Below are 22,167 nucleotides of genomic sequence, written 5' to 3'. Positions count from 1 at the left end.
AAATTGAAGCGAACTTGCATTATGTTACTAGGTATGTAATGGAACTGAAAGAAACTCAATTCTCCTTCTTGATGAGATGCAACTTTTCCATATGAACATGGCGATTATTCTTATTACTCTGTAGAGATACAACATAAGGATAAAAGTGAAATTAGGTTGATGTATCATAAATATAAGGTGAAGACAGTGTTTCATCACTCACATGGATTTGAATACAGATTCAAACTCTTGGAACCGTGCCTTTGATTTAAACTAATTCACAAAGTGTGACAACTACAAGAATCTGGCACGTATCTGAATTCAATTTTGCTTTATTCTTCAGGTGGGTGAGAGCAGTTAATGAATTTCTTGCAGCTTTACTTGCAAGTCCTTTCATGCATACACAAAAGAAGGTGCAAATCGTTTTCATTTCCTTACTTCCCTGTTCATGGGACAGTTTCCTAGCACATTATGCTGTTGTCACTGAGGACACACATACCAACTCATAATTTCTATGGCGGTTTAACCACATAATTAATATGTCATCCTGTTATTGCAGGCGGAAAGTCTTGCGCCTCATTCTGCACTTACACAATCTTCTATCGATCAAGGCCCATATCTTAATGTAGCCGATGGAATGGTGGCTGCAATGGTCAATGAGCGAACAGATGGTGCCATCAATGAGACGGCTGAAGAGAACAAAGATCATGGCCAGACTAATCAAATAGCTTCCGGTACAGAAAACCATCCATTCACCAGTGGTAGAAAATCTAATTCTGCTGTAGATGCCAGTCAAAGCTCTGAAGATGGTGTTGATTCGAAGGGCTCAGGTATTGTTGCGAGGTGCTTATATCAGCTTTCCCGACAAAATAACAAGTCAGTCTGGCTGCTTGCTTATATAGCTATTGTATCAACCTGGCCACTAGTTGGGGCTGCACTTGGTTTTTTCTTCGGGAGGAAGTTGAAAAGAGCCTTGCCAGGAAAACCACCAAAATGATCGACCATAATGCGGCTGTAATATGTACATTTGTCTGTAATATGTAAATTTTAATGCGGCTCTTGAACCATCCCCATAGGTAAAACTTTTGCTTTCTGTTGGTAATAAGCTTCAAGAGATGTCATGATTTAGTTTTTGTTACCTTTTGGTTTCATTTTTCCTATGTTGGAGTCTCGGGAAATAATTGATAGGGAATTTGAATTTCTGGATAAGTGTAGAACAACCACAAAATCATGGCATGTCTTGTTTAGTACAAGAATATCATAAATGTACTATCTCAATATAAGCAAGTCTACTTGCCGCTAGATGAAGTCAGATTTATCAGCAGAAAGAACAAAAGAATATGATAAAAAGGTTTATATCATACATTACAGCACCAAGAAGAGGCTGTTATGAGAAACCTCTCTTGCCATCCTAGAGAAATAGCTTGGCCCTCATCTCTTTCAGAAACTCGGAAACCTGCATCGTTTTCTCCGTCAAATTTTACTGGAGAAGAATGGGTTCTGATCTTCAGCAGCAGTTTTGCCTGCATTACAGACTTTGAGCTTTGTTTAATCCCCAAAAAACCATAACTCTCCATTCTACTTTTCCATGTTTCCATCTTCTCAAATCTTGGACAGCAGTCATTGTCCGCATCATGATTTATCACACACTTAATCACTTTCCCCAGATGGTTCTTCTCAATACTCAACCTCTCAGCACTATCAAGTGGCAGGCAGTCATCCAATGAATCAAATATAGCTGCAAAATAATGTAATGACTCCATGAATCTTGGCAAAAACTTGTGAGTGTCCCTGCTCCCTTCTTGTTCCACCAGAACTACAACAGAAGGACACAGCGAATAGACGTACTTCAATGTCTCTGAGATCTTTGAAGAACTGTTCAATGAATTCAGATGGAATACTAAGTTGACAGCAACTGTTTCATTCTTCTTTTGCTTTGGTTTCACAAGCTTGGAGCCTCTCACCAAGCCATGAAACTCGAAAACTAGATTGCGGAAGCCTTTAGCAAAGCTCACTAGTCTTGATTCAGTTTCTTGAAGTTCCTCCATGCTTCTGCCAAACCCTGTAATCTTGAGCAAGATCCGATTCGTAGTAGTTGCATTTTCTGATAGGGATTGCATGAGAGAGGGCCACTGGAAGCCATAACAGATGTCAAAATCGATTACATGCAAAGCCCTATTGTTAGTATTCCGCTCTTTCTCAAAGGCTTCAAGAATAGCCTGATTTGCTGTGAAATGAGCAAACTGATAGAATGGTGACACCTTATAGAGTTGTGTGAATGCCAAGAACTCTTCATCAGGAGTAGGGATTTTCATTATCATGTCATAGAACGGTGATTTCCGAGTGAGGAGCTTGGCCACAAGTCCATCAGCAAAATAGGCAGCAACTCTTTGGACTGAGTCTCCTGTCAAACACACATTTTGGTATAATTCACAAAGGTTTTCGACAGCTCTGCAGATGTTGTTCTCATTCACTGAAGTGGCAGATATGAGCAGCAAATGAATCAAATGAAGTCCTCTTCCATCTGCATGAGTTCCATCTTTTCTCTTGTGATCCAGCTTTAGCATTTGTTCCCTCATTTGAAGGAGGGCAAATATTTTACCTTCATCACAAGTCGAATCCGAGTGATTTGGAGCTTCCCTTCTCTTCCTTTTCCTCTTCCTCTCATGACTGCTATATGTGTCCACAGCAAGTCTGAGGCTCAAGAACTCCTCCTCATCTATTCCCTCCATCCGAAACAAAAAAAATCAAGAGAAAGATTCAGGACGAAAGATGAAAACAAAAAGATGTAGAAATTGCTTTCAACAGAAAGGAACAGAGTGGGAATAAAACTAGGAGGGAAGAAGATTTTCATGTAAGGATACAGCCAAGTTCATTACAAGAGAGATGGAATCAAATCTAGCTTTTTTAACGTAAAAGTTGACAAGAATGATAACTATAAGGTATCTTTCCTGTTTATAAATCAGTGTTCAAGGGTCAAGAATCTGTGAGACTACATTGTTTGAACACTATGAAGAGAGTATTTGTATTTTTGGGCAGTTCGGAGAGGTCAAGAAATGACATATGCAGTCGACAAATTACAGCAAGGAAGAATTTTTGAGCATCCAACCGTCCCAAAATAGACTTTGTCCAACATGCACAAATTTAATCTTATTCAACTTCTAGATTCTTTCTTCTGTGTCAATTAGTATACCTGTTCAGAAAAGAACAAAAGAAGTTGGAATGTGCCATTGAATTCTACATCTTATGTAACAATCTAATTAGAAAAATGTGAGCAAGTTTTTATGTGCTGATACATCAAACAGTGCTTTTCATGCACACACGTATATCTTACTGACCAACTGGTATCTGTTCACATGACTCTGTAAGTCGAACATATTTCAGCAGTTATATTAAATAACTGATTATCCTTAAAATACAAATTAAGGTACTCGTGATCAGCAACATAATTAGAATATACGGTACCTAATGATGTTGATGGAATTCTGTCGTTATCCGGCAACAGAATCATAACTTTTGTCAGTTGATGCTTCAACTTATGTGCTTGGAGGTATATACATATTGTGTGCAAGTAATAGACAAAGCAACCTGAATTCCAGCAAATATTTCAGGCATGTTCTCTGGAGAAACCTTTATTCTAGCTGATCCTTTCCAAGATATGACAAACCGATTGAATACCCTTTTATTCATATAGATCTAAGTATATTACATATCAGATTAAAGATTCAGCAGAAATATCAATGAAATGCGCGTACAGTTGTTTGGCTACAGATCAGACAAACGAGGATGGATGGGTTCTTCGATGAGGCATCTAAGACAAGTTTTCTCGATGCTTACAGTGGAAATTTTTTCTAGCCCACTTGTTTAGTAACATTAGACTCTGCTCAAGAGATCAGAATAGCGTGTAATTCAGGACTGTTTTAGACTTGTCTTCTTCCATTTGTCAGAACTACTTCTCGAAAATTAACTAGCAGACTCCAATTACAGCGATGATCTGAGAGTTGGTAGACGTACTTCCATTGAATATTCCATCATCGGGAGTGCTGTTTGAATGAATCAACTTAACAGCATGCATAGGTTGTCGGCTGCAACACTGAGAATCTTGTTATATTGAGAATATGCACGGGGGCCGCCTAATGAAGCACAAGCCGACAGCCTTGGATGCAATGCATAGTAAAACATGATCGCAGGTACCAATCGGTGTCTCATTTATGTATTTTGCCAATAGTTCTTTTCTGCAACCAAGAAATTGACATATGGCAGAATTCTTGATCATACTCTACCCACTTACACCAGGGAAGAAATCAAGTAGAGACATCCTTTACCTCAGAAAAGGGGATAGAAAGTTCTATTTTGTTGTGCCCACGTTGATTTTGCCAGAGAACTTTGAAGTGGACGTCAAAATTGTCTTTGCCTGCTTTCAATTCTTCTGCTAAAGGGGTTCATTTTCTTTAGTCTCGTCTCAATTCTAAAGGTATTGTATCCCACTATTTTCAACTACAAACTGCCAAAATCATCCAACTCGACATTCAAACGCATCTGCTGTAGGATGCTTCTTGTATAGTTTTTGCATGGAGCTATACTGTAGATGCCTTCAAGCTTATGGTGGAGGGGATCCGAGTCGACTAATCCAAAATGTGGCTTCATGTTGACATAGAATTCATCAAACATGCAATAGGAAGTGTAAATAAAAGAGGGTCATGGTGACAATAGCACAGATGATGACCAGCTCCACACCCAAGTCTAAGTATGGGTATATATTTATCTATAACGAAAGCGAGATAAAAACTGGACCCTGAGTTGATTCTTATGAATCTCACCTCACACCGAGATCTATTGCAATTATTCAATTCATTCAATGATTTTGCACGCCACCGTTACAGGTAAAAACTAGGCAGAGAGGATGCCAGGGAAAAAGAACTGAGGGCACAAAGTTAAGCATACAAACATAATCTCTCCTAAGTATCAGCTTATAACTTGATCGAACGATGAACGTAATATGCACATAGGAGAGGAAAAATAACGTGTTTCCTTTGCTAATGCATCATATATTCAGATAGCAAAAATTCCCAACAATGGCGGTATGGTCCAAAATGCACACTCCATATCCTCCCCAACTAAAAATTGTTTTTCCACATTACAAACAAAGATCCACGCTGAGGGAAAATGAGATAACAAACTCCGAGACACTTTCTGCACCGTGTCAACTGCCTTCAGATTTCTCCAAAGCTGCAAAAGTAAAACCAAAAAGAAAAGAAGAGAGCCATGTGAGTTCAAATAATTGAGCAGTCACCTTAGTAAGATATTATATCAACCTGAAGGAACCCTGTTAGCATTCAAGAGAGAGAAGTACAGATTGTTAATCATCCATTTATTTCATAATGAGCTGTTCATGCCAAAGCAATCCGATCAGTGATGCCTAGTGCAACATTAATGAATTCTAGTAGTCACATCTTATTTGGCCTGTGTTTTAACCAGAAAGTCATTATCCGCTCATAAGCAGTACATTTCTCAAGATCACAGGTGAATGGTTACTCAGCAAGCAAAAGACTGCAATCTGCATGCAGTCCCAACTCCATTACTTCAAGCCACATGAAATCACCGAATCGATTAAACAGATGGGCATTGTGAAAATACAGATCATACAAATTTAACTAAAAAATAAAGCGCAAGATAGAGAGAGAGAGAGAGAGAGAGAGAGAGAGACTGTTATAGTTAAGAAGCTTCTCGATGAGATCAACATGAGTCATCAGCATTCTTCGACAGCAATAGCGAACCAAAGATAGTGCATCAAGAGCATCTCTGCATAACAATATCATTGAGAGAGAGAGAGAGAGAGAGAGAGAGAGAGACTGTTATAGTTAAGAAGCTTCTCGATGAGATCAACATGAGTCATCAGCATTCTTCGACAGCAATAGCGAACCAAAGATAGTGCATCAAGAGCATCTCTGCATAACAATATCATTAACAGATCAATAGCTCCAACTTCACCCCAAAAAGAGAATGATTAAATGAATTAAATTTGTTCATTGTTTACTGCCCCCATCCCATTTGAATTAGAGGGTATGGCCAAGGTAACGCTAGCTTTGACTTGATTTTGACAAAGGAAAAGCAAATAAAAATCAGTCTTCATTTTATTTTAAGGAAAATAACCTAAATGATACAAAACCATACCTATGCTAGATATTTATCCAATTAGAAACATAGTTCATTTCTCCTATTACACCAAACAAGAAAAAGTTCTCAAACTGATAATATCTTTTTTCCAGAAGAAAGACATGATGCAACACGACCAATTGGCACACTGCGTGTTACATCTTACAACATATTTAGATCATCAGGTCATTTCTAAGCACAAAATAAGGTTCTTAAGGAAATAATAAACAAACAGAATTGAAATAAAAAGCGGAAAAAAATTATTATTTATGTCATACACCAAACTTACATCTTAAACCTCCTAAGCTCATGCATTCACACCATTAAATGCTTGAAGAAGTCCGACTACATAGATTCAAAAGCACTACTAACATATGCACAAAATTTTTCAACACTTAACCCACCAAACTGCTCCAACTATTAACAGTTTAACATGCACATACAGCAAATAACTCAGTTGCTATAATATTTTTTTCCTTAAAAAGAGAAAAAAAAAATTCTTAACAACCTTTTCCAGAAAACCCAGGAAAATAGAGAATTTAGAAAAACCTCACCCTTCGCTGTAATCAGCCTGGAGCAAATCAAGATACATATCCCATTTGTTTCCAATCACCTAGTTTTCAAAATAAATAAGTAAATAAAGAACAGATTTTTAACTAAACAGTAGCAAACAAAACAAGTTCAGAACCAAAGATACAAAATTCAGAGAAAAGAACATCTATAATCACCTTTCCACATGTGAAACAGCGGACCGGAATGATCATCTTCACTAGCTAGGGTTTCAGTCCCGTAAATTGAAGTCTTTTTTGCTTTCTTTGCTGCTCGCCTCTTCAAATACCCCGAATATATATTTACCCCTGGCTTGGGCTTTTATAGAAAATAAATGGCCCAAAGTATTTTGGGCCGTTTACATGATTTCAGACGACGAAATTGGGCCTCATATTTGATGACTAGCCCAATATTAAGTTTTTCATATTTTTTAGAACACGTTAAATTACAGTGAACTCTCCTAAAATTCGACATAATTATAATTTTTTTATTTTTTAAAATTATCACTACGCTGTAATTTTAGCAGTCTAACAGCTAGCAACATTTATTGATATGCCTTAGATTTTTATTCATTTTTTATACTAAATCAATTAAAATATCCTTACGGAGTATGAATTATAATTTTATTTATTTTTTTTAAAAAATTATGATTAAGTGGATAATCATTTTAGAATTTATAAAAGCATTTCATACACCTCATTCAATTTTTCTACAAAATTTCAAAATTGTTACTAAAAAAAATACAACACCAACGAAATAGACATTTTCAGACTTTGTTCAAAAATTATATAATTTTATCTAATATCAAGAGATATTAATAATTTTTTTTAAATATTAAAAAATATTTATAATTATGTCAAATTTTAGAAGAGATGACTATAATTTACCCTACTTTTAGCATTATTTATGCCTTTAAAAGCTAATTGAAAAAGCGTTTATTTCTTTTCAAAATATAAAAGCGTGTAATCAAGCGTTGGCAGGTTGATGATGTTTATGAACCGCCGAAAATTTTTAAGGCATCTCTAATTATGTTTCTATGACAATAAATGTAAAACTTGAATCTTTATCTTGAGCACAAACAAGCAGTTGGAAGTTGCCCAAGTTAAAGAGCTTGTTTTCCCTCAATTTTTCGATTGTGGGTTTCGCTGTCAGCCCTTGATTCTGAGGTACTTTTCCACTTGGCCTGTTATGCGATTCTTGATTTCTCTTTCAACAGGCTTAATTTGTCTCTTTTTGGATGCTTAGATTAGTTTATCTCTTTGTAAGGTGTTTATTTGAGTTAACAGACGGATTTTTAGTGCAATTTGCTTAGTTTTCCCGGTTTGTGTGGGTGAGCTCGTATGAATTCTGGCTTTTCTCTCAGTTTTGTCTTTAGAATTGGCTTCTGTGATGGTATTAGTTTTTAGTGTTGCCTTAATTGTTGATGCACAAGTGTGGGATCTGTTGTATGTTTAACACTCGTCAAGGTGACACATGTAGAATTTGATATGTGAACCCATAACTCTTTTTGCTACATTGTTAAAGTTTTTCTATGTGTGAAGTTGGCGACGGCACGGTATAATAAGAAGAAAAACCAGCTTGAATCCTGTTTTTTTGAATGTTTATAGTTTTGTGTGGGAGATGAAATCTCCAGCAGTCTCCAATCTTCTTGTGAAAATGACCTCAAGACTAGTTCAATTTGGTGGATGCAGATAAAGAACTTATAGAACTCAGTAGCTTCTGTGCTCCGTGATTTCTGTCTTTTTTGGATATTTCTGCTATTTGTGTTTCAGCGAATGACAGGGACAAGGAACAACGGGCCTTGATACATTCATATCCTCTCCCAGCATGCTTCCTGCTGCAATATAAGAACAAAAAGGAGAAAGAAATACTTTTGCTTGTTATTTATTTATTAGTTATTTTGTTGGTTGGAGAACTGAAGCAATGACTTTATAGGAGTCAAAGGTTTTATGCTGACTGGAGATACATTGGTAAGGTAGAGTTCATGCATTGAGTAAATGGCAATATGCATTAGTTCCCTCACTTTGGAGGACACTGAAGGAATTTTTAGTTTCTGTCGGCGACATAGCCTTTATCTCCTCACACATCATCAGATATGGAATTAATTAGGGCTTCATGGACAAGAATATAGAGCTTTTGTTTTCTTTTATCCTTTTGTTCTCCTTTTATTTTTATTTTTTGGATGACATTATGAGAGCCTGACATTTATGTCACCTGCCTGCAGTGTCCTGTTGGCAAGTTATGCAGCTGCACTACTGAGGAAGATGTCTTTCTTTTCAGATTTTTTTCGTCACTCTCTTGCGCATCATGTAATTACTGGCTTATTCACATTGTTGTTATTGGACAAACAGGTTATGGCACATCCAGAACCTCCAACTGCGATGAATTTGTATCAACCAAACAGTGCCACAAGAAAGCCTCGCATTCTGCTTGCTGCCAGTGGAAGTGTGGCCGCAATAAAATTTGCTAATCTTTGCCATTGTTTTTCCGAGTGGGCTGAAGTGAAAGCAGTGGCTACCAAGGCATCACTCCATTTCATTGACAGAGTATCATTTCCCAAGGATGTAACTGTTTATACTGACGAGGATGAATGGTCCATGTGGAAAAAAATAGGCGATAATGTGCTACACATTGAGCTAAGAAGATGGGCCGATATTATGGTCATTGCACCTTTGTCAGCAAACACACTAGGGAAGGTAACAATGTTTGTGGTTATAGTTGTTTAAAGTTATCTGTTAACATCACAATCCATCTTCTCTTTTGTTATATGCTGGTCAGAGTAAGTAAGTTTAGGCTAGATTTCTGGTGCAGTGTTCACTTCAAAATCACTGGCTTTGTAATTCTGCGTCCATATTGTTAAGAATAAGTGTTCAGTACTCTAATATAGCATAATTCAACTCACCAAGTAAATTTGCTTGAATTTTCAACTTGATTCGAGTTAGCATTTACTTCTGTTGAGTGACTTTTTCATGCTAGCAATCAGATGTTATTTTTTTCATTAAACTTTGTATAATGTTGTCTTTTGTCTTTAAGTAGATTGCGGGAGGTTTGTGTGATAACCTGCTGACCTGCATCGTCCGGGCATGGGACTATAGTAAACCGATGTTTGTGGCACCAGCCATGAATACATTCATGTGGAACAACCCTTTCACGGAACGCCATCTCATGGTGATTGATGATCTTGGGATTTCGCTTATCCCACCAGTGACAAAGAGGCTAGCCTGTGGAGATTATGGAAACGGTGCAATGGCGGAGCCTTCTTTGATATATTCAACAGTACGAATTTTCTATGAGAATAGAGAACAATCAAATGGTGGCAATGTTTAGCCATGATCTATTTCAGAAGTTTTTTCTATAAATGGAAACTAGTGTATCTCAAGTTTCTCACCTTGTAGGAATGACGAATAGCATCTTTATCAGAAAAATCTGTGTTAGTGTCAAAGCTGCAACCTGAAATTTGCAAGTGATTCTGTTTATCTTACTTTCTTCACTTTTTAAAATTTCATGTTATTATAAAAATATTCTCCTATTAATGTTGTCCACCGAGAGGCACGGACAAGCTGAGTCATTTATCTGCCTTTGGGTGCATGAGCCAAAACTACAATCAATCAGTTAAATTCACCATGGTAGATGGTTACAGGATTAACATCAATATAGAGATTCGCTTAGGCAGTGTAGATAGATAATGGTCATTGGATTGTTTACGAGGAGAAAAAGGACAAACAATTCATAAACAAGACATTCCAAATTTCCCATCTCAAGAAAGAAACATCCACCGACTCAGCTACAGCGTGCTGCCCATTTCCAGTACAAAAAACTTTCTTGTCCGAACTATATCAGTCTAAGTGGCAAACTTTTAGACAATCTCAGCCAAAAATTCATGACAAATCTGTCTAAGCCGACATGTCGGTGTACTGTGTAGATGGTGTTGCTCAACTAGTAATTCTTTGTTGCAGGTACCTCCAAAACAATGAAATCTTGCAGTGCTCTGATCAAATATACCTATGGGTTGGACCCAACATCCACCCCGTTTTGCTTCAGGTATTCCTTTGCTTCAACAATATCCTAGAAGACAATGTAAAGATATCAGCTTTTCATCCAACCCAACACCGCAAAGAATCTGCTTTTACGAGTCATTTATCGACCAGAGGCATTCTAACCATATCCAGCCTCCAAAACCAGAAGAGCACATACTAACAAGCACATGTTGTTTGTAATTGCAAATACTAGGAAAGTGTTTGAAGCAAGAAATGTGAAGAAACCTGTTGCAATAGAACGGCCTCATGCGGGCAAGTCGGAAATTGCATCAGACCAACTCCGACCATTAACAGACCATAGCACCCAAGTGATACAATGAAGTAGAGAGGCAGCTGATACAGAAAAGTAGACAGCAGCACAGTGAGGATGCAGGAACAAGAATTTACCAATAGAAAATCAGAAGAAAACAGCAAGAAAGCTCACCAACCAAGTATAGCTCTCGGGTATTTTAGATGACTGCAATAGGCTAATCCAAAGAGCCGACATGGCTACCAGCAATGCCATGATCTTCACTATATGCTTCATTTGATGTGCAGTATTTGTCTTCCCTTTCGGTCCCCAATAAACCATAAGACAACCAAGAAATCAAAATCTTCTATAAGCAGTAAAACCCAGATTATGTTATTTCAAAAAAATTGAGAAATCCATCAATTGCATGCTTCAAGTCGCAGATAATTTGGATTTTTTTTCTTTTCCGACAAAGTGGGGATTTTCCATTTCCGAAAGATCGATTCCATCAAGTATTTTAGCTTCTCTTTGCATTGTGGTAATGAAACTTCTGTAACTCGACAAAAAGAAAAAATTAGAAAGAAAAAGAACTGCGGAACAGAATAACTTTCTGAACAATAAAAGAAGATCAACAAAAGAATGCCGAAAAAACAGGAAAATCTAACCTAGATCATTCACTTGAAAAAGAGCTTACTCAAGAGACTAGAAAGAAGAGAAGAAAGGCCGAAGTTCCTCAAAGCAGCTACCTTTAACTTCTTCTGTGTCCTTCTCGAACTGGGATTTGGGAATTTTGCCCTAATTTGCTTCTCGCGGGTAAGAATGCAAGACCCAAAGGAGATCTTAACGACAAAATTATTCAGTAATATTTTGTTAAATGATGATAACTGATTAATCATTCCTTTCAAGAGATTAAAAAAATAAATTATTGGTGTTTATATTTAAAAGTATTCATTTTAATTAATATTTTCTTTGGAAGCAAAAAAAAAAAAAAATGGGAATAATTACAATATGTTTTTTTGAAATTTTGCATAATTCTATGTATGCCCCCAATAATTTGAAAAATTTTATTTTATATATTTATTTTCGTTTAATAGATAGATTCATTCTTTAATCAAAATTAATTAAATTTAATAATATTAAAAAAATTGAATGAATATATTTACCCCCAATTGACTCATTGTTAGTCAAATAATTTTTTCTAACCAAAACTACACATAGAATGAGGAAATAAGTCAGTGGATCATGAAATATAAATTTTTATTTATAAATTTTGTTAAAATCAGAAAATTTTAATTAATGAATGTAAACTGAAAAAAATATTAAGAATATCTAATATAATTTTTGAAATTATAGGATCACTATATAGTTATATGAAATTTTAAGGATAAATATTTTTATTTTATGTTTTATGTTTGACGATGAAGTTGAAAAATCACAAATTAGAAAAGGGAGCCGTTTCACAGTGAGCAAAGCAATTCCAAATAAGGTCCAACGGTCACCCTTTTCAAGATTCATTCAAATTTCCCCTGAATCCCTCCCTTTATATTTCAAGAAAACAATAGCCAAAAACCCACCAGCCACACACACTCTCTCTCTCTCTCTCTCTCTCTCTCTCTCTCTCTCTCTCTCTCTCTGCAATGGCTGAGAATCAAGAACATGCGAAACCAAAGGAGAGGGAAATCCCAGTATTTACAGTCTTGAAAAACAATTGTATCCTCAAGAATATCTTTCTTTTAGATAACCCACCTTCAACTTCTTCTCCTTCGTCTTCATTGTCAGTGGCAGAAAATGCCGATCAAGAACCCGATATGGAAGAGACATTGCTGGTGGGAAGACACCCCGAATGCAATATAAAGTTGGAGCACCCCAGTATCAGCAGATTTCACCTTCGCATTCACTCCAATCCCTCTTCTCGTTCTCTTTGTGTCACTGATTTGTCCTCTGGTGAATTCTTTTTTTCTTAACCCCTCTCTCTTTAGCATGTATGGGTCTGTGTCATGTTAAATGTTCTGGCGGTGGCTTTCTCATATGACTTGATTCTTTAACCGTTCTTGATTATGATATAAATCCTTCCGTGTATAGTCTATGTTTTTGAATTTGCTTCTTGGACTTGGGTTTTGTTTTCTCGATATGTACTCCAAACCCTCTCTAGAATCCTCACCCTTTCTATATTTTTAACTTGAATTTGTTGTTTGAATTCCCATGCGGCTTTTGTTCATCAGTTTTGCACAGAAAGTTCAAAAATTAGATAATTGTAGGCCTTTCAAGTTAATCGGCAATGTTTGCATCTAGCAGTGCATGATGTGCACCCAGATGTCTATCCGTGTGTCTTTCAAGTTGCATTGATTTTTCTAGTGACACTTTGTGATTGAGATGGTGTGGTTGACAACAGATGCAGCTTTGGGATTATATGCTCTTTGGTTCTTGTTCAGCATATAATATTGTGTGCAGCATATTAAAAGTTCAATCAGTATATTTATGTAATGTATGTGCCTTTGAGATTATCCTTTTATTTTCTTAGATGGTGATCTGGTGGGCTTTCTTTTTCAGTACATGGGACTTGGATTTCTGGAAAGAGGATTGAGCCAGGTGTCAGGATGAAACTAAATGACAGTGATACGTTGTGCCTTGGGGCATCGAGTAGGTTGTACAGACTCAATTGGGTTCCACTCAGCTCTGCTTATGATCTAGACAAGCCATTTATGCCTCAATTGGACGCTGCAGACATAATCGAAGAAGAAGAAGATGAAGGGGTGATGGATCAGGTCAATTATAGTAAATTTACTTGAAAGGATATCTTGTTACAAATATGGCTATCGTGAAGTCTGAATTACTGTTTTCATATTCTGAATTTGATTTTCCAGGATGAGAATAGCTTGTCTCATAGAAAATATCATGTTCAGACTTTGAGGGACAACATGGAAGGGCTAGAAGTGCTATTTTCGGATGAGGACCTAGGTTCGTCTATTCAAGAAGTGAGTCCAATGGCTCCTCTAGTTGCTAAAGACTTGAATTATTCATTCTCCAATGATGAGGAAGCAGTGAACAACAGTTCACCTGGAATATGCAATCAAGAAAATGAACTCTTTAGTAGCCAGATATATCAATTTGAAAAAGAAAATAGCACACCAAGAGCAGTGAGTACAGAGACTTCTGGGATGAATTCAGACAAAAAAGCAGGACTGAGCATTTGGTCAAGGAGGGGGAAACCTGAAAGTGTAAAGATTGAAACCAGCCGAAGCAGAGGAAACTGTGCAAGGATTAATATGACCTCGCAGGTTAAATCACTTATCCATGAAAATTACAGAAGTGAATCAATTCTAAGTGATCAGTGTGCTAGTCCTAATAATAATGAAGAAACTTTCACTCCAGACAAGGAGAATATCTCTCCAAGTTCTCTTCTGGTTAGATCCTTGAAGAGCAAAGGCAAACAAACTTTGAAAAGTGAATCAATCTTAAAGATTTCTATTTCTAGCGTGGATCAGGATGAAGAAGAAATTTACACTCCAGAAAAAGAGAATATGACTCCAAAGAGTCTACTTAGGTCCATGAAGAACACTGGAGAGTTAGAAGAAGCTAAACATCCAATGTCGTATGGATCATCGCCCTTGAAGTCAACTATTAATAGCAACATGTATCAAAACGGAACCATGCTTCCTACTTTGGATAAAGCAGGTCAGCATCGACAAGTTCTTCAGGAACGAAGACCTGTAAGTCATGGCATGTCGAAGAAACAGCTGGCTGTATTGAAGGCTAGAGCAGATAGGGACCCTTTTAATCCTCTGCCTGTCAAGTCCACTAGTAACAAAAATAAGGCCAGCTCAAAACCTTCAGTTCATGAGGACACCAAGAGAGGTAGCAGATTTATCAACTATCCTGACGCTGTACAGGTTCACCATTCACATGTAAGTTTAATTGGCCTTTTTTCTTGTGTGATTAATAAAAAACTAACGTGAATTGAGCCTATAATTTATTTATTTTTCTTCAATTAAACTCAAAGCTGGAAACAGCGAAGTTAAGGAATATTTCTGTATGTTTATCTGACATCATTTTTTTCATGGACAGCTTCTTTTCACCATTAACTCTTCTTCATACTTAAGTGTCAAAGTTCTGCTGCATTTTAAAATATTTTTTTATGCAACTTTTGCAGAATAATACTATGAAGGTGGTAGAGAACAGGTGGATTATTGTAGTAGATACTGCTTGTTTCCTGAATAAGAAGTCAAGGAAGGAATTGCAGCTACTGCGAGGTCTTCGTGGGACTACTTTGGTTATTCCTAGAATTGGTAATGATCTGTCTCTAACCTCTGGATACTTGATTCTTGACTTTGGCGACTAATTAATTTCTTTTTTTAATTCTCAGTTGTAAGGGAACTTGATTGCATGCTGAGGCGTGGAAGTTTCTTCACAAGAATGACTGAGGTTTCCGCAGCACTGCAATGGATTGAAGAATGTATGGCTGTTGCAAAATGGTGGATTCATATACAGAGTTCAGCAGACGAATGCCAGCTTATTCCACCAACCCCACCTGCTTCTCCCCATTGCTCCAGTGAGGACAAGGGTGCATTCCCTGTTGGCTCTATTTCGTTCTCTCCATATAGTTTACAGGAAATTGTCACTCCAACAACCGCAGACCATATCCTTGAATGTGCCCTTTTCTTTAAACAAACCCGGAAGAATGGACAACTTGTCCTTCTTAGTGATGATGTTACGCTGAAGATCAAGGCTATGGCAGAAGTAAGGGAACCTACACTGAGTACAATTTTCCACTAAGAGTACTTTGAATACAATGGAATTTGCCTAATTCATTTATGGCTTTGTCTACCTTTTGGTACAGGGTGTCGTTTGTGAGACTGCACAGGAGTTCCGTGCGAGTCTTGTGAACCCATTTTCATCGAGGTTTCTGTATTCAGACAGTTCTCCGATAGGACCAACTTGGTCTTGTGTTGATGATGTTGTGCTTAAGGAAAAATATTATCCCAGCCCTTCGAAGAAGCTGCCAAAGTCTGGAGATGGTGCAAAGGGCTTGAAGCTCATACTGCTGCATAATTCCAAGTTCAGGCAGATCAATCCAGTCAGTCCAAACCCACTTGCTGAAAACCGCTCTATATATCAAATTTAGGATCCAATTAGAATCTTGTTCACAAATTACTTCCAAACATGGAATGTAGCTCAATTTCTCATTGCATTTAAAGAACTGCATTCTCCTCCAAATGTTCACTATTACTCTTGCTTTCGGTGTTTCTCTATTTTTGGTGGCTGAGGCTTAATTTCCAATGGAAGTCCTGCTTCTACTTTTTAACTACAGTGAAAAGATTTAATGGCAATGCCTTAGGTACTTGCGTAACTTAAGATGAACCTTAAGCTCAAACAGAAAATTGAATGTAAGCTGGTGGTCAATGTCATATCATCAGCACATAAAACCTCCTGTTATTTAGAACCATAAGCGAACAACTTCTGATGCAGAATTGTCGAAAACTACCAAATAGCTCTTCACAAATCAGTTATACAATCATTTGCATAGGTGGCTGCTTCTTGAATACCATGAGCGAATACCAAAATGATGCAGTATCAGGCATGCCAGAAAACGAGTGGCATCTGCAAATGAGAAATCAGTAGCCTTTTTCACTTGATTAGAATGAAAAGGGAAATAAATTATCATGAAATGATGTTCTAAGGTACATGCTGTTAAAGAAAATTTTATTTGATGTCAATGAACTAGCCCATGCGTACAAAATAACAATGGCCCAGAAAGAATGACAACAGAACCAGAATCACCCTACTCCAGATCATTTGAGCCAGTATATCTCCCATTCTTTGGAGGGTAACAAGCCCCAGAAAGCAGAAAAGAGAATGAATTTTCTGAGTCTTCAAATGGAGGTCGAGGAAATTCGTGGAATCCACTCATGCTACTTGTGTCAAAACCCAAAGGTGAGAAATAACTTGTAGGATCCTCCCCAGCCCCTTCCACATCCATGACATTTTGACATGCACTTCGACTTGGAGCATCCAACTTATAGTTGAATTCCAGTTGTTCAACTTTATTTGTTGCTTCACTGCACTGTCCTCGATCAGATGGACCAGCAGATCCTTTAGATTCTTCGATAGGAATAGCAGGGGTGTGGCCTTGGAAAAGGGCAATATGACCAAAAAGTTTATCTTTCCTGGAGAAGGTTGTACCGCAGGAGCAAAGCCATTTATCTCGGCCGCAATGCTTTTCATGTGTTTTCAGATCTGCAATGACTGAAAATTTCTTCGTATTGCAGCGGCTGCAAGTGTAAGTCTTGTCACAATGGGTTCTCTTATAATGATTTTTCACACATAAGATTGTTTTTAGAGGTTGAAACTTCTTATGATCCTTGTTGCGCTTGCAGCCAACATAAGGGCAGGAATACCTCTTGATAAGAATTAGCTCAGAGCTGGATTCCTTATTGGGCTTTGCAAGAGCAGCCGGCGTTTTGTACTCATCACCATGACCTCTCATGTGCATCCGCAAATTGGCATCTCTCTTGAATCCTTTTCCACATATCGTGCAAAAATGGGTGTGAGGTGCAAGGATCTCTTCCTTCTCAAGTTGCAGAATTTCATATGAACCAGGAGGCAAGTTCTCTCCTTCATCAGCATCATCATCACTTTTCATTTCATGGTCTTCAATGGGGCAGTTCTGTTCAGCCCCAAAATAACCTGTTAAATCAGAGTTATCTTCCACCTTGTTCACATTGTTATTGTGCGGAGGAACATTATCTAAAACTCCCGCTGACTGATTCGTTACTCCAGCAAATTGCCCCAGCTGGCTAATTGAACTTCCAGAGCAAAGGGTTTGCGTTACAGATGGTAGAAGACTCCCTGCAGTAGATATTAGTTGAACTATAATTGAAGTGAGATCAGCAGTAATAAGCTGCTGCTGCAGCACCAAAACCTTGATCTGCTCGACCTGTAACTTGACCTCTACGCTCAACAATTAAATGCACCAGATCCTGAAGCTGATGAATCTTCGTCTCCAGGAACGAGAGATTGTTCAGCATTGCTCTTGGATCCCAATCTTGCGTATTACTTGATTCATGAGCATCACATGTCGGCTTATCTTGAGGATCACTCATTTGCTTCTGGGTATTCACGTTACAAGAAAGGGTATTTTGAGCTCCAAATGGTTGATTGAAATCAGGAAAATGTTGCTGAACCAGAAATGATGAATTTGCCCACTTCTGCTGTTGTGAATTAAAATCGGTGAAAATTCTAATGTTTGGAGGCGTGTTGAGTGATTCACAGCCCGATGAAGACTTTGTCCATGTATCTGCACATAGCCTCTCTTCAGGGTCCATAATTTAGTTAGTTTTTCTCAAGTACCAAATGGGTGATATTAAAACTGCAATACATGGGGCGGGAAAGGTGCAAAAGTTTTAGCTGGTTATTAGCTAACAACATATATGTTGAAAAAATTTACACAATGTAGAATTCGTAGATGTTAAAGAAAGTACATGACAAATTATTGAAGATGAATAAATGAACAAAAATCATGAATTAATTTTACCTGATTATAACATTAATAACCATCATAGTTTACCAATTATGTGTTGATAAAAACTACTATCAGCCCAAAACGACAAGCAAACCTCAATTATCTATCCTTTTCACTCCAACTTGGAACTGGATCTCAGTGCAGTGAAGGAAGAGTAATGCTGAAGAAACCAATTGTTGTTTATCTTGGAAAAATTTCCAAAGGGAATAAGTTCAAACACATTTTAAAAAGAATATTAAAACTTCAGTATGGATGAACTTCATAGGCTTACAGTGAATCGTAGTTCAGTCAGAAGATCCTCAAAATATAAGGAACGAATATCAAGCTTTCAAACTAATATACATAATTAGTGCAAACTTGGGTGTCTCCTTTCCAGGTCAAGCTACACAGGATACAATTCCATCCTCAACCTCTAATAATAAAACAATTTAACAAATAGCGATCTAGGCATCTTTTAGTCCGAACAGGATCTAAGAACTTAAAAATATTTCAAAACAATGGAACGAAGATACAACACAAGGCACGTATATACCAAACCACCATAAAAGATAAATAAAACTCAGCAGTCAAATAGTACATAAAAGATTCCATCGTGTTGTCTTCTAAACGAAAGCAGTATAAAGTTAAAATTTTCAAGTACAACATGGAGAAACATATATAGCCATATAAATTGAAAGAAAATGCCAAAAGAAATAAGTTTAAAACAAATAATCAAGAGATATTTAAATGCTTATGCTCTTTTTTCCTGCTCTTTACTTGCAGTGATGTTTAGCTATATCATGAAAGAGGAAACAAATTAGGTCAGCCAACATCAAAAAGTCACTAATCCTCGATTTTTCCTCCCAAGATGTTCAGGCAAAACATAGCAACTCCCACACCAAAAACAAAAGAAAGATAGGAGAAGAGAAGAAAAGAATGAACAGCCAGCCACACCAGTTGGTAATAACTATGAACAGTAATTCTAGCTGAGCTGAATGGCATCTTTCCGATTATTCCTATATTAGCAACTAAAACCCAACAACTTAGTGTAGGTTTCTCCTTTTCAGGCTGCACAAAGCCACGAACCCTGCCCCCCAACCTGTGGTTATGAAAAGACTCAAGAATCATTTTTGCTCAATCCTAACTACTTCTGCCCACAAAGGAATGCATGGGCAATAAAATGACCAATCATCAGTTGCTCCTTCCCAAGCAACTAGTAACCCCCCACCCCCCAAAAAAACAAGAAAATGAAAAATACAACTAGAGACAAAGACATCTTTTTTATGATTGAACTCACATGACCTAAGATCCTAAATCATCTCACATTCCCAGAAATATACAAAATATTGCTTATTCCATCTTTCTTCAACTCCTTCATACTAATGGTCAGGTACAAGCCCAAAATTACATTCAAGATTATTGTTACACTTAGTTTCTCAACCAAAGATCACCAGAACAAATAAGCAAAACATTAGCACTAAAACGATTAAACCGTCGGAGAATAGATATCAAGAATTTGCAGAGCAAACAAAGAAAGAACAGCAGAAAACCATTGATCCAATAGATATCAAACGAAATAGATAGAAACTCACCAGACTAAAGAGAGCCCGGGTGCTATTTCCCTGTTGTGAGTCGATGATTTAAAAGTAGAAAGGGGTTCTAAGAAGGAAGTCAATCCATATATATCCCCATCTCTGCTTCAGTAATGTCCATATTTTTATTTTATTATATCTTTTGCCCTGTAATTGTTTTTCCTATTTATCTGGGTCAATAATTTTTGGTGTGGTTCCAAGAAGTCTAGTCCTGTCTCTCCTGTCTCTCACGGGACCACTTACTCTCAAATCCCTTTCAATTAAAAAGAAATTGATACTTTGGGGCCACTAATAAGTATAATGCTAAATCATGAAGTTCTCTATTTCTTTTTTTAATTCTTCTTCTTGTTTAATTTATCCATGTTTAGGCCGCGTTTGGGGTATTCTTAAGAGTTCCGCAAGAACTAAACTTGATTCTTCATTTCACGAAGAATTGAACCAAATGATCTGACTTGGTGTCCTGACTACAGAAAATTCAGCCCATTCAAATTCCTCTTACTCTTGTCTTTCTCGACTCCCATCCAATGAAAGAACTGCATGATACCATCATCACATGTTCTGTTTACGAATAAGTTTCTAACCTGCGGACAAACTTCATCACGCCCCAAACAAAGCCTTAAAGCTCATCTGTCGTCTTCTGCAAAAGAAAAATATTAAATTAAAAGAAAGTTGAATGATTACACGCTTGATCTGGGAGTGAGTGAGTAGATGCCCACCAACCTGGATGCTTCCCACATCCCACAGATTTGCTAAATCACGCAAAGCAACTCATGGCAGACACACTTAATCTCACATAATTCTTTGGGTTAGTAAATTAAACAGACAGTTGGAGTACATATGGAGCAATAAAAAATGCAGTAAAATAATGTTTTGGGGGGATGCGCCTCTCGGGGGAAGGGGTCGAGTGTCGATACTCGAGGTCGCCGGAGCCTTCCCCGAAAGAAACGCCACTTGCAAGTTGAAAAAGGAGTCCCTTCTGCCGCGGCAAGTCAACTTATAACTGCACAAAATAATTAGGGATAATCACATTTTCCCCCCAATACTTATACTCTATTTACACAAATCATTCATATTTTTTTTCAAAATTAACATACATCCACTAAAAACGTCCATTTCATTTATACAAACCACCTTAATTTTTTCGAAAGATCACACATGCACCCCAATAACATCAAAATCATATACAAATTACCCTTTTCTTTTTGGACTACCATGGGTAGTTTCTATAATTACGAGAAAGATAAAGATATATTTTGTAAATAGATCATATATAAGAGAGTATAAATGTAATTATCCCAGATAATTATTTGTATTTTAGGGTGTCAATGCAATTTATTTCAAGAGTTGTTCGTATAAACTTTTACCTCTGAATCCTAACAGATATCAATATAAATTATAATTACAACATTATGAGGTGTTATTATAATTATATAAAAAAAATATAAAATATTTACATAATTAAATTTAATATTAGAGAATGTCAGGCATAATTTACCCTAATTATTTTAAATTGTCAATGAATTTTTTTTATACCTATATTAAATATTTTCATACTACAATAATGTCATACCATATATATAATAACAATATTCATTTTATAGTAACACAAAACGATATACGACGATCGTTATTATTAGTATTAAATAGTTGAAATAACAATTTTGATTTTACCAATGATAGTTTAGTATAGTGATTAAAGTCGAGGTCTTATAAATAAATTGATGTTATGGGTTAAAGTCCTACTGAAAACAATTACAACAATCATATCATGATCAATAATACCAGATAAATGAAATTTAAACAATACCTACCATATAGTAGAACAACATCCCACGCATATAGTGGAGTTCGAACTGACGGCCTCTATGGTCATGAGACATTAATTTCATCAATTAAATTAGGCCCCATTGCCTCGCTTGATGCAAGTAATCAACATGAGTTCAATGGAGAATAAATATAATAATATCGTCAACTAAAAGATGACATGGACCATTTGATACATATATTTAAAAATATAATTGGTATTTTAAAATTTTATATTGTGGTGTTATAGATCGTGATTTGTGAGTGAGAAGTGACTGTTATTTTTTATACTAATATAGATTACGCAGACACAAGAAAACATCC

At 36.8% G+C, this 22,167-nt stretch overlaps 7 protein-coding genes across 14 annotated transcripts in view; 3 read left to right on the top strand and 4 right to left on the bottom strand.

Moving 5' to 3' along the window:
- LOC105176196 (embryogenesis-associated protein EMB8) overlaps positions 1 to 1,207 on the top strand; it is a 6,156-nt gene extending 4,949 nt beyond the window's left edge. Inside the window, exons 13-14 of the mRNA XM_011098928.2 lie at positions 323 to 392; positions 539 to 1,207. Coding sequence (XP_011097230.1) covers positions 323 to 392; positions 539 to 976 — 508 coding nt within the window. The 3' untranslated portion in view covers positions 977 to 1,207. The remainder of the gene's footprint in view (positions 1 to 322; positions 393 to 538) is intronic.
- On the bottom strand, positions 938 to 4,787 carry LOC105176187 (scarecrow-like protein 21). The gene is made up of 2 exons (XM_020691836.1): positions 4,305 to 4,787; positions 938 to 4,214 (listed from the first exon to the last, which is right to left on the bottom strand). The coding sequence occupies exon 2, from the start codon at positions 2,709 to 2,711 to the stop codon at positions 1,338 to 1,340; it is 1,374 nt and encodes a 457-aa protein (XP_020547495.1). The 5' UTR covers positions 2,712 to 4,214; positions 4,305 to 4,787; the 3' UTR covers positions 938 to 1,337.
- On the bottom strand, positions 4,991 to 6,976 carry LOC105176177 (DNA-directed RNA polymerases I, II, and III subunit RPABC5). Its single transcript, XM_011098910.2, has 4 exons — positions 6,864 to 6,976; positions 6,690 to 6,748; positions 5,833 to 5,927; positions 4,991 to 5,208 (listed from the first exon to the last, which is right to left on the bottom strand). Exons 1-4 carry the CDS (start codon positions 6,897 to 6,899, stop codon positions 5,183 to 5,185), a joined length of 216 nt encoding a protein of 71 aa, XP_011097212.1. The 5' UTR covers positions 6,900 to 6,976; the 3' UTR covers positions 4,991 to 5,182.
- LOC105176139 (probable phosphopantothenoylcysteine decarboxylase) lies at positions 7,684 to 10,165 on the top strand. 4 transcript variants are annotated; one of them, XM_011098881.2, is made up of 4 exons: positions 7,684 to 7,850; positions 8,909 to 8,944; positions 9,036 to 9,380; positions 9,721 to 10,165. In XM_011098881.2, the coding sequence occupies exons 3-4, from the start codon at positions 9,039 to 9,041 to the stop codon at positions 10,009 to 10,011; spliced, it is 633 nt and encodes a 210-aa protein (XP_011097183.1). In that variant the 5' UTR covers positions 7,684 to 7,850; positions 8,909 to 8,944; positions 9,036 to 9,038; the 3' UTR covers positions 10,012 to 10,165. The 4 variants fall into 4 exon arrangements, with proteins under 4 accessions (XP_011097183.1, XP_011097175.1, XP_011097200.1 ...); XM_011098873.2 differs by lacking the exon at positions 8,909 to 8,944; XM_011098898.2 differs by having other exon boundaries at positions 8,909 to 9,380.
- On the bottom strand, positions 10,411 to 11,829 carry LOC105176118 (dolichol-phosphate mannosyltransferase subunit 3). Of its 5 annotated transcripts, none has more exons than XM_011098844.2 (4): positions 11,697 to 11,829; positions 11,146 to 11,270; positions 10,947 to 11,054; positions 10,411 to 10,749 (listed from the first exon to the last, which is right to left on the bottom strand). In XM_011098844.2, the coding sequence occupies exons 2-4, from the start codon at positions 11,245 to 11,247 to the stop codon at positions 10,687 to 10,689; spliced, it is 273 nt and encodes a 90-aa protein (XP_011097146.1). In that variant the 5' UTR covers positions 11,248 to 11,270; positions 11,697 to 11,829; the 3' UTR covers positions 10,411 to 10,686. The 5 variants fall into 5 exon arrangements, with proteins under 5 accessions (XP_011097146.1, XP_020547721.1, XP_011097130.1 ...); XM_020692062.1 differs by having other exon boundaries at positions 11,146 to 11,500; positions 11,616 to 11,803; XM_011098828.2 differs by having other exon boundaries at positions 11,146 to 11,500; positions 11,645 to 11,803.
- Positions 12,523 to 16,548, top strand: LOC105176110 (FHA domain-containing protein PS1). The gene is made up of 6 exons (XM_011098818.2): positions 12,523 to 12,894; positions 13,501 to 13,715; positions 13,815 to 14,855; positions 15,101 to 15,236; positions 15,314 to 15,687; positions 15,788 to 16,548. The coding sequence occupies exons 1-6, from the start codon at positions 12,588 to 12,590 to the stop codon at positions 16,070 to 16,072; spliced, it is 2,358 nt and encodes a 785-aa protein (XP_011097120.1). The 5' UTR covers positions 12,523 to 12,587; the 3' UTR covers positions 16,073 to 16,548.
- Positions 16,584 to 20,591, bottom strand: LOC105176100 (protein SENSITIVE TO PROTON RHIZOTOXICITY 1). Its single transcript, XM_011098806.2, is given in 3 exon segments — positions 16,584 to 17,869; positions 17,871 to 18,316; positions 20,041 to 20,591. Coding segments are annotated over 2 exon segments (1,542 nt in total). The 5' UTR covers positions 18,273 to 18,316; positions 20,041 to 20,591; the 3' UTR covers positions 16,584 to 16,729.

The sequence above is a fragment of the Sesamum indicum genome, linkage group LG2 (assembly GCF_000512975.1).
Source record: "Sesamum indicum cultivar Zhongzhi No. 13 linkage group LG2, S_indicum_v1.0, whole genome shotgun sequence".
In the NCBI taxonomy this organism is placed as follows: Eukaryota; Viridiplantae; Streptophyta; class Magnoliopsida; order Lamiales; family Pedaliaceae; genus Sesamum; species Sesamum indicum.
Note: the sequence above shows the minus strand (reverse complement) of the source record. Positions and strands in the feature narration are given on the sequence as shown.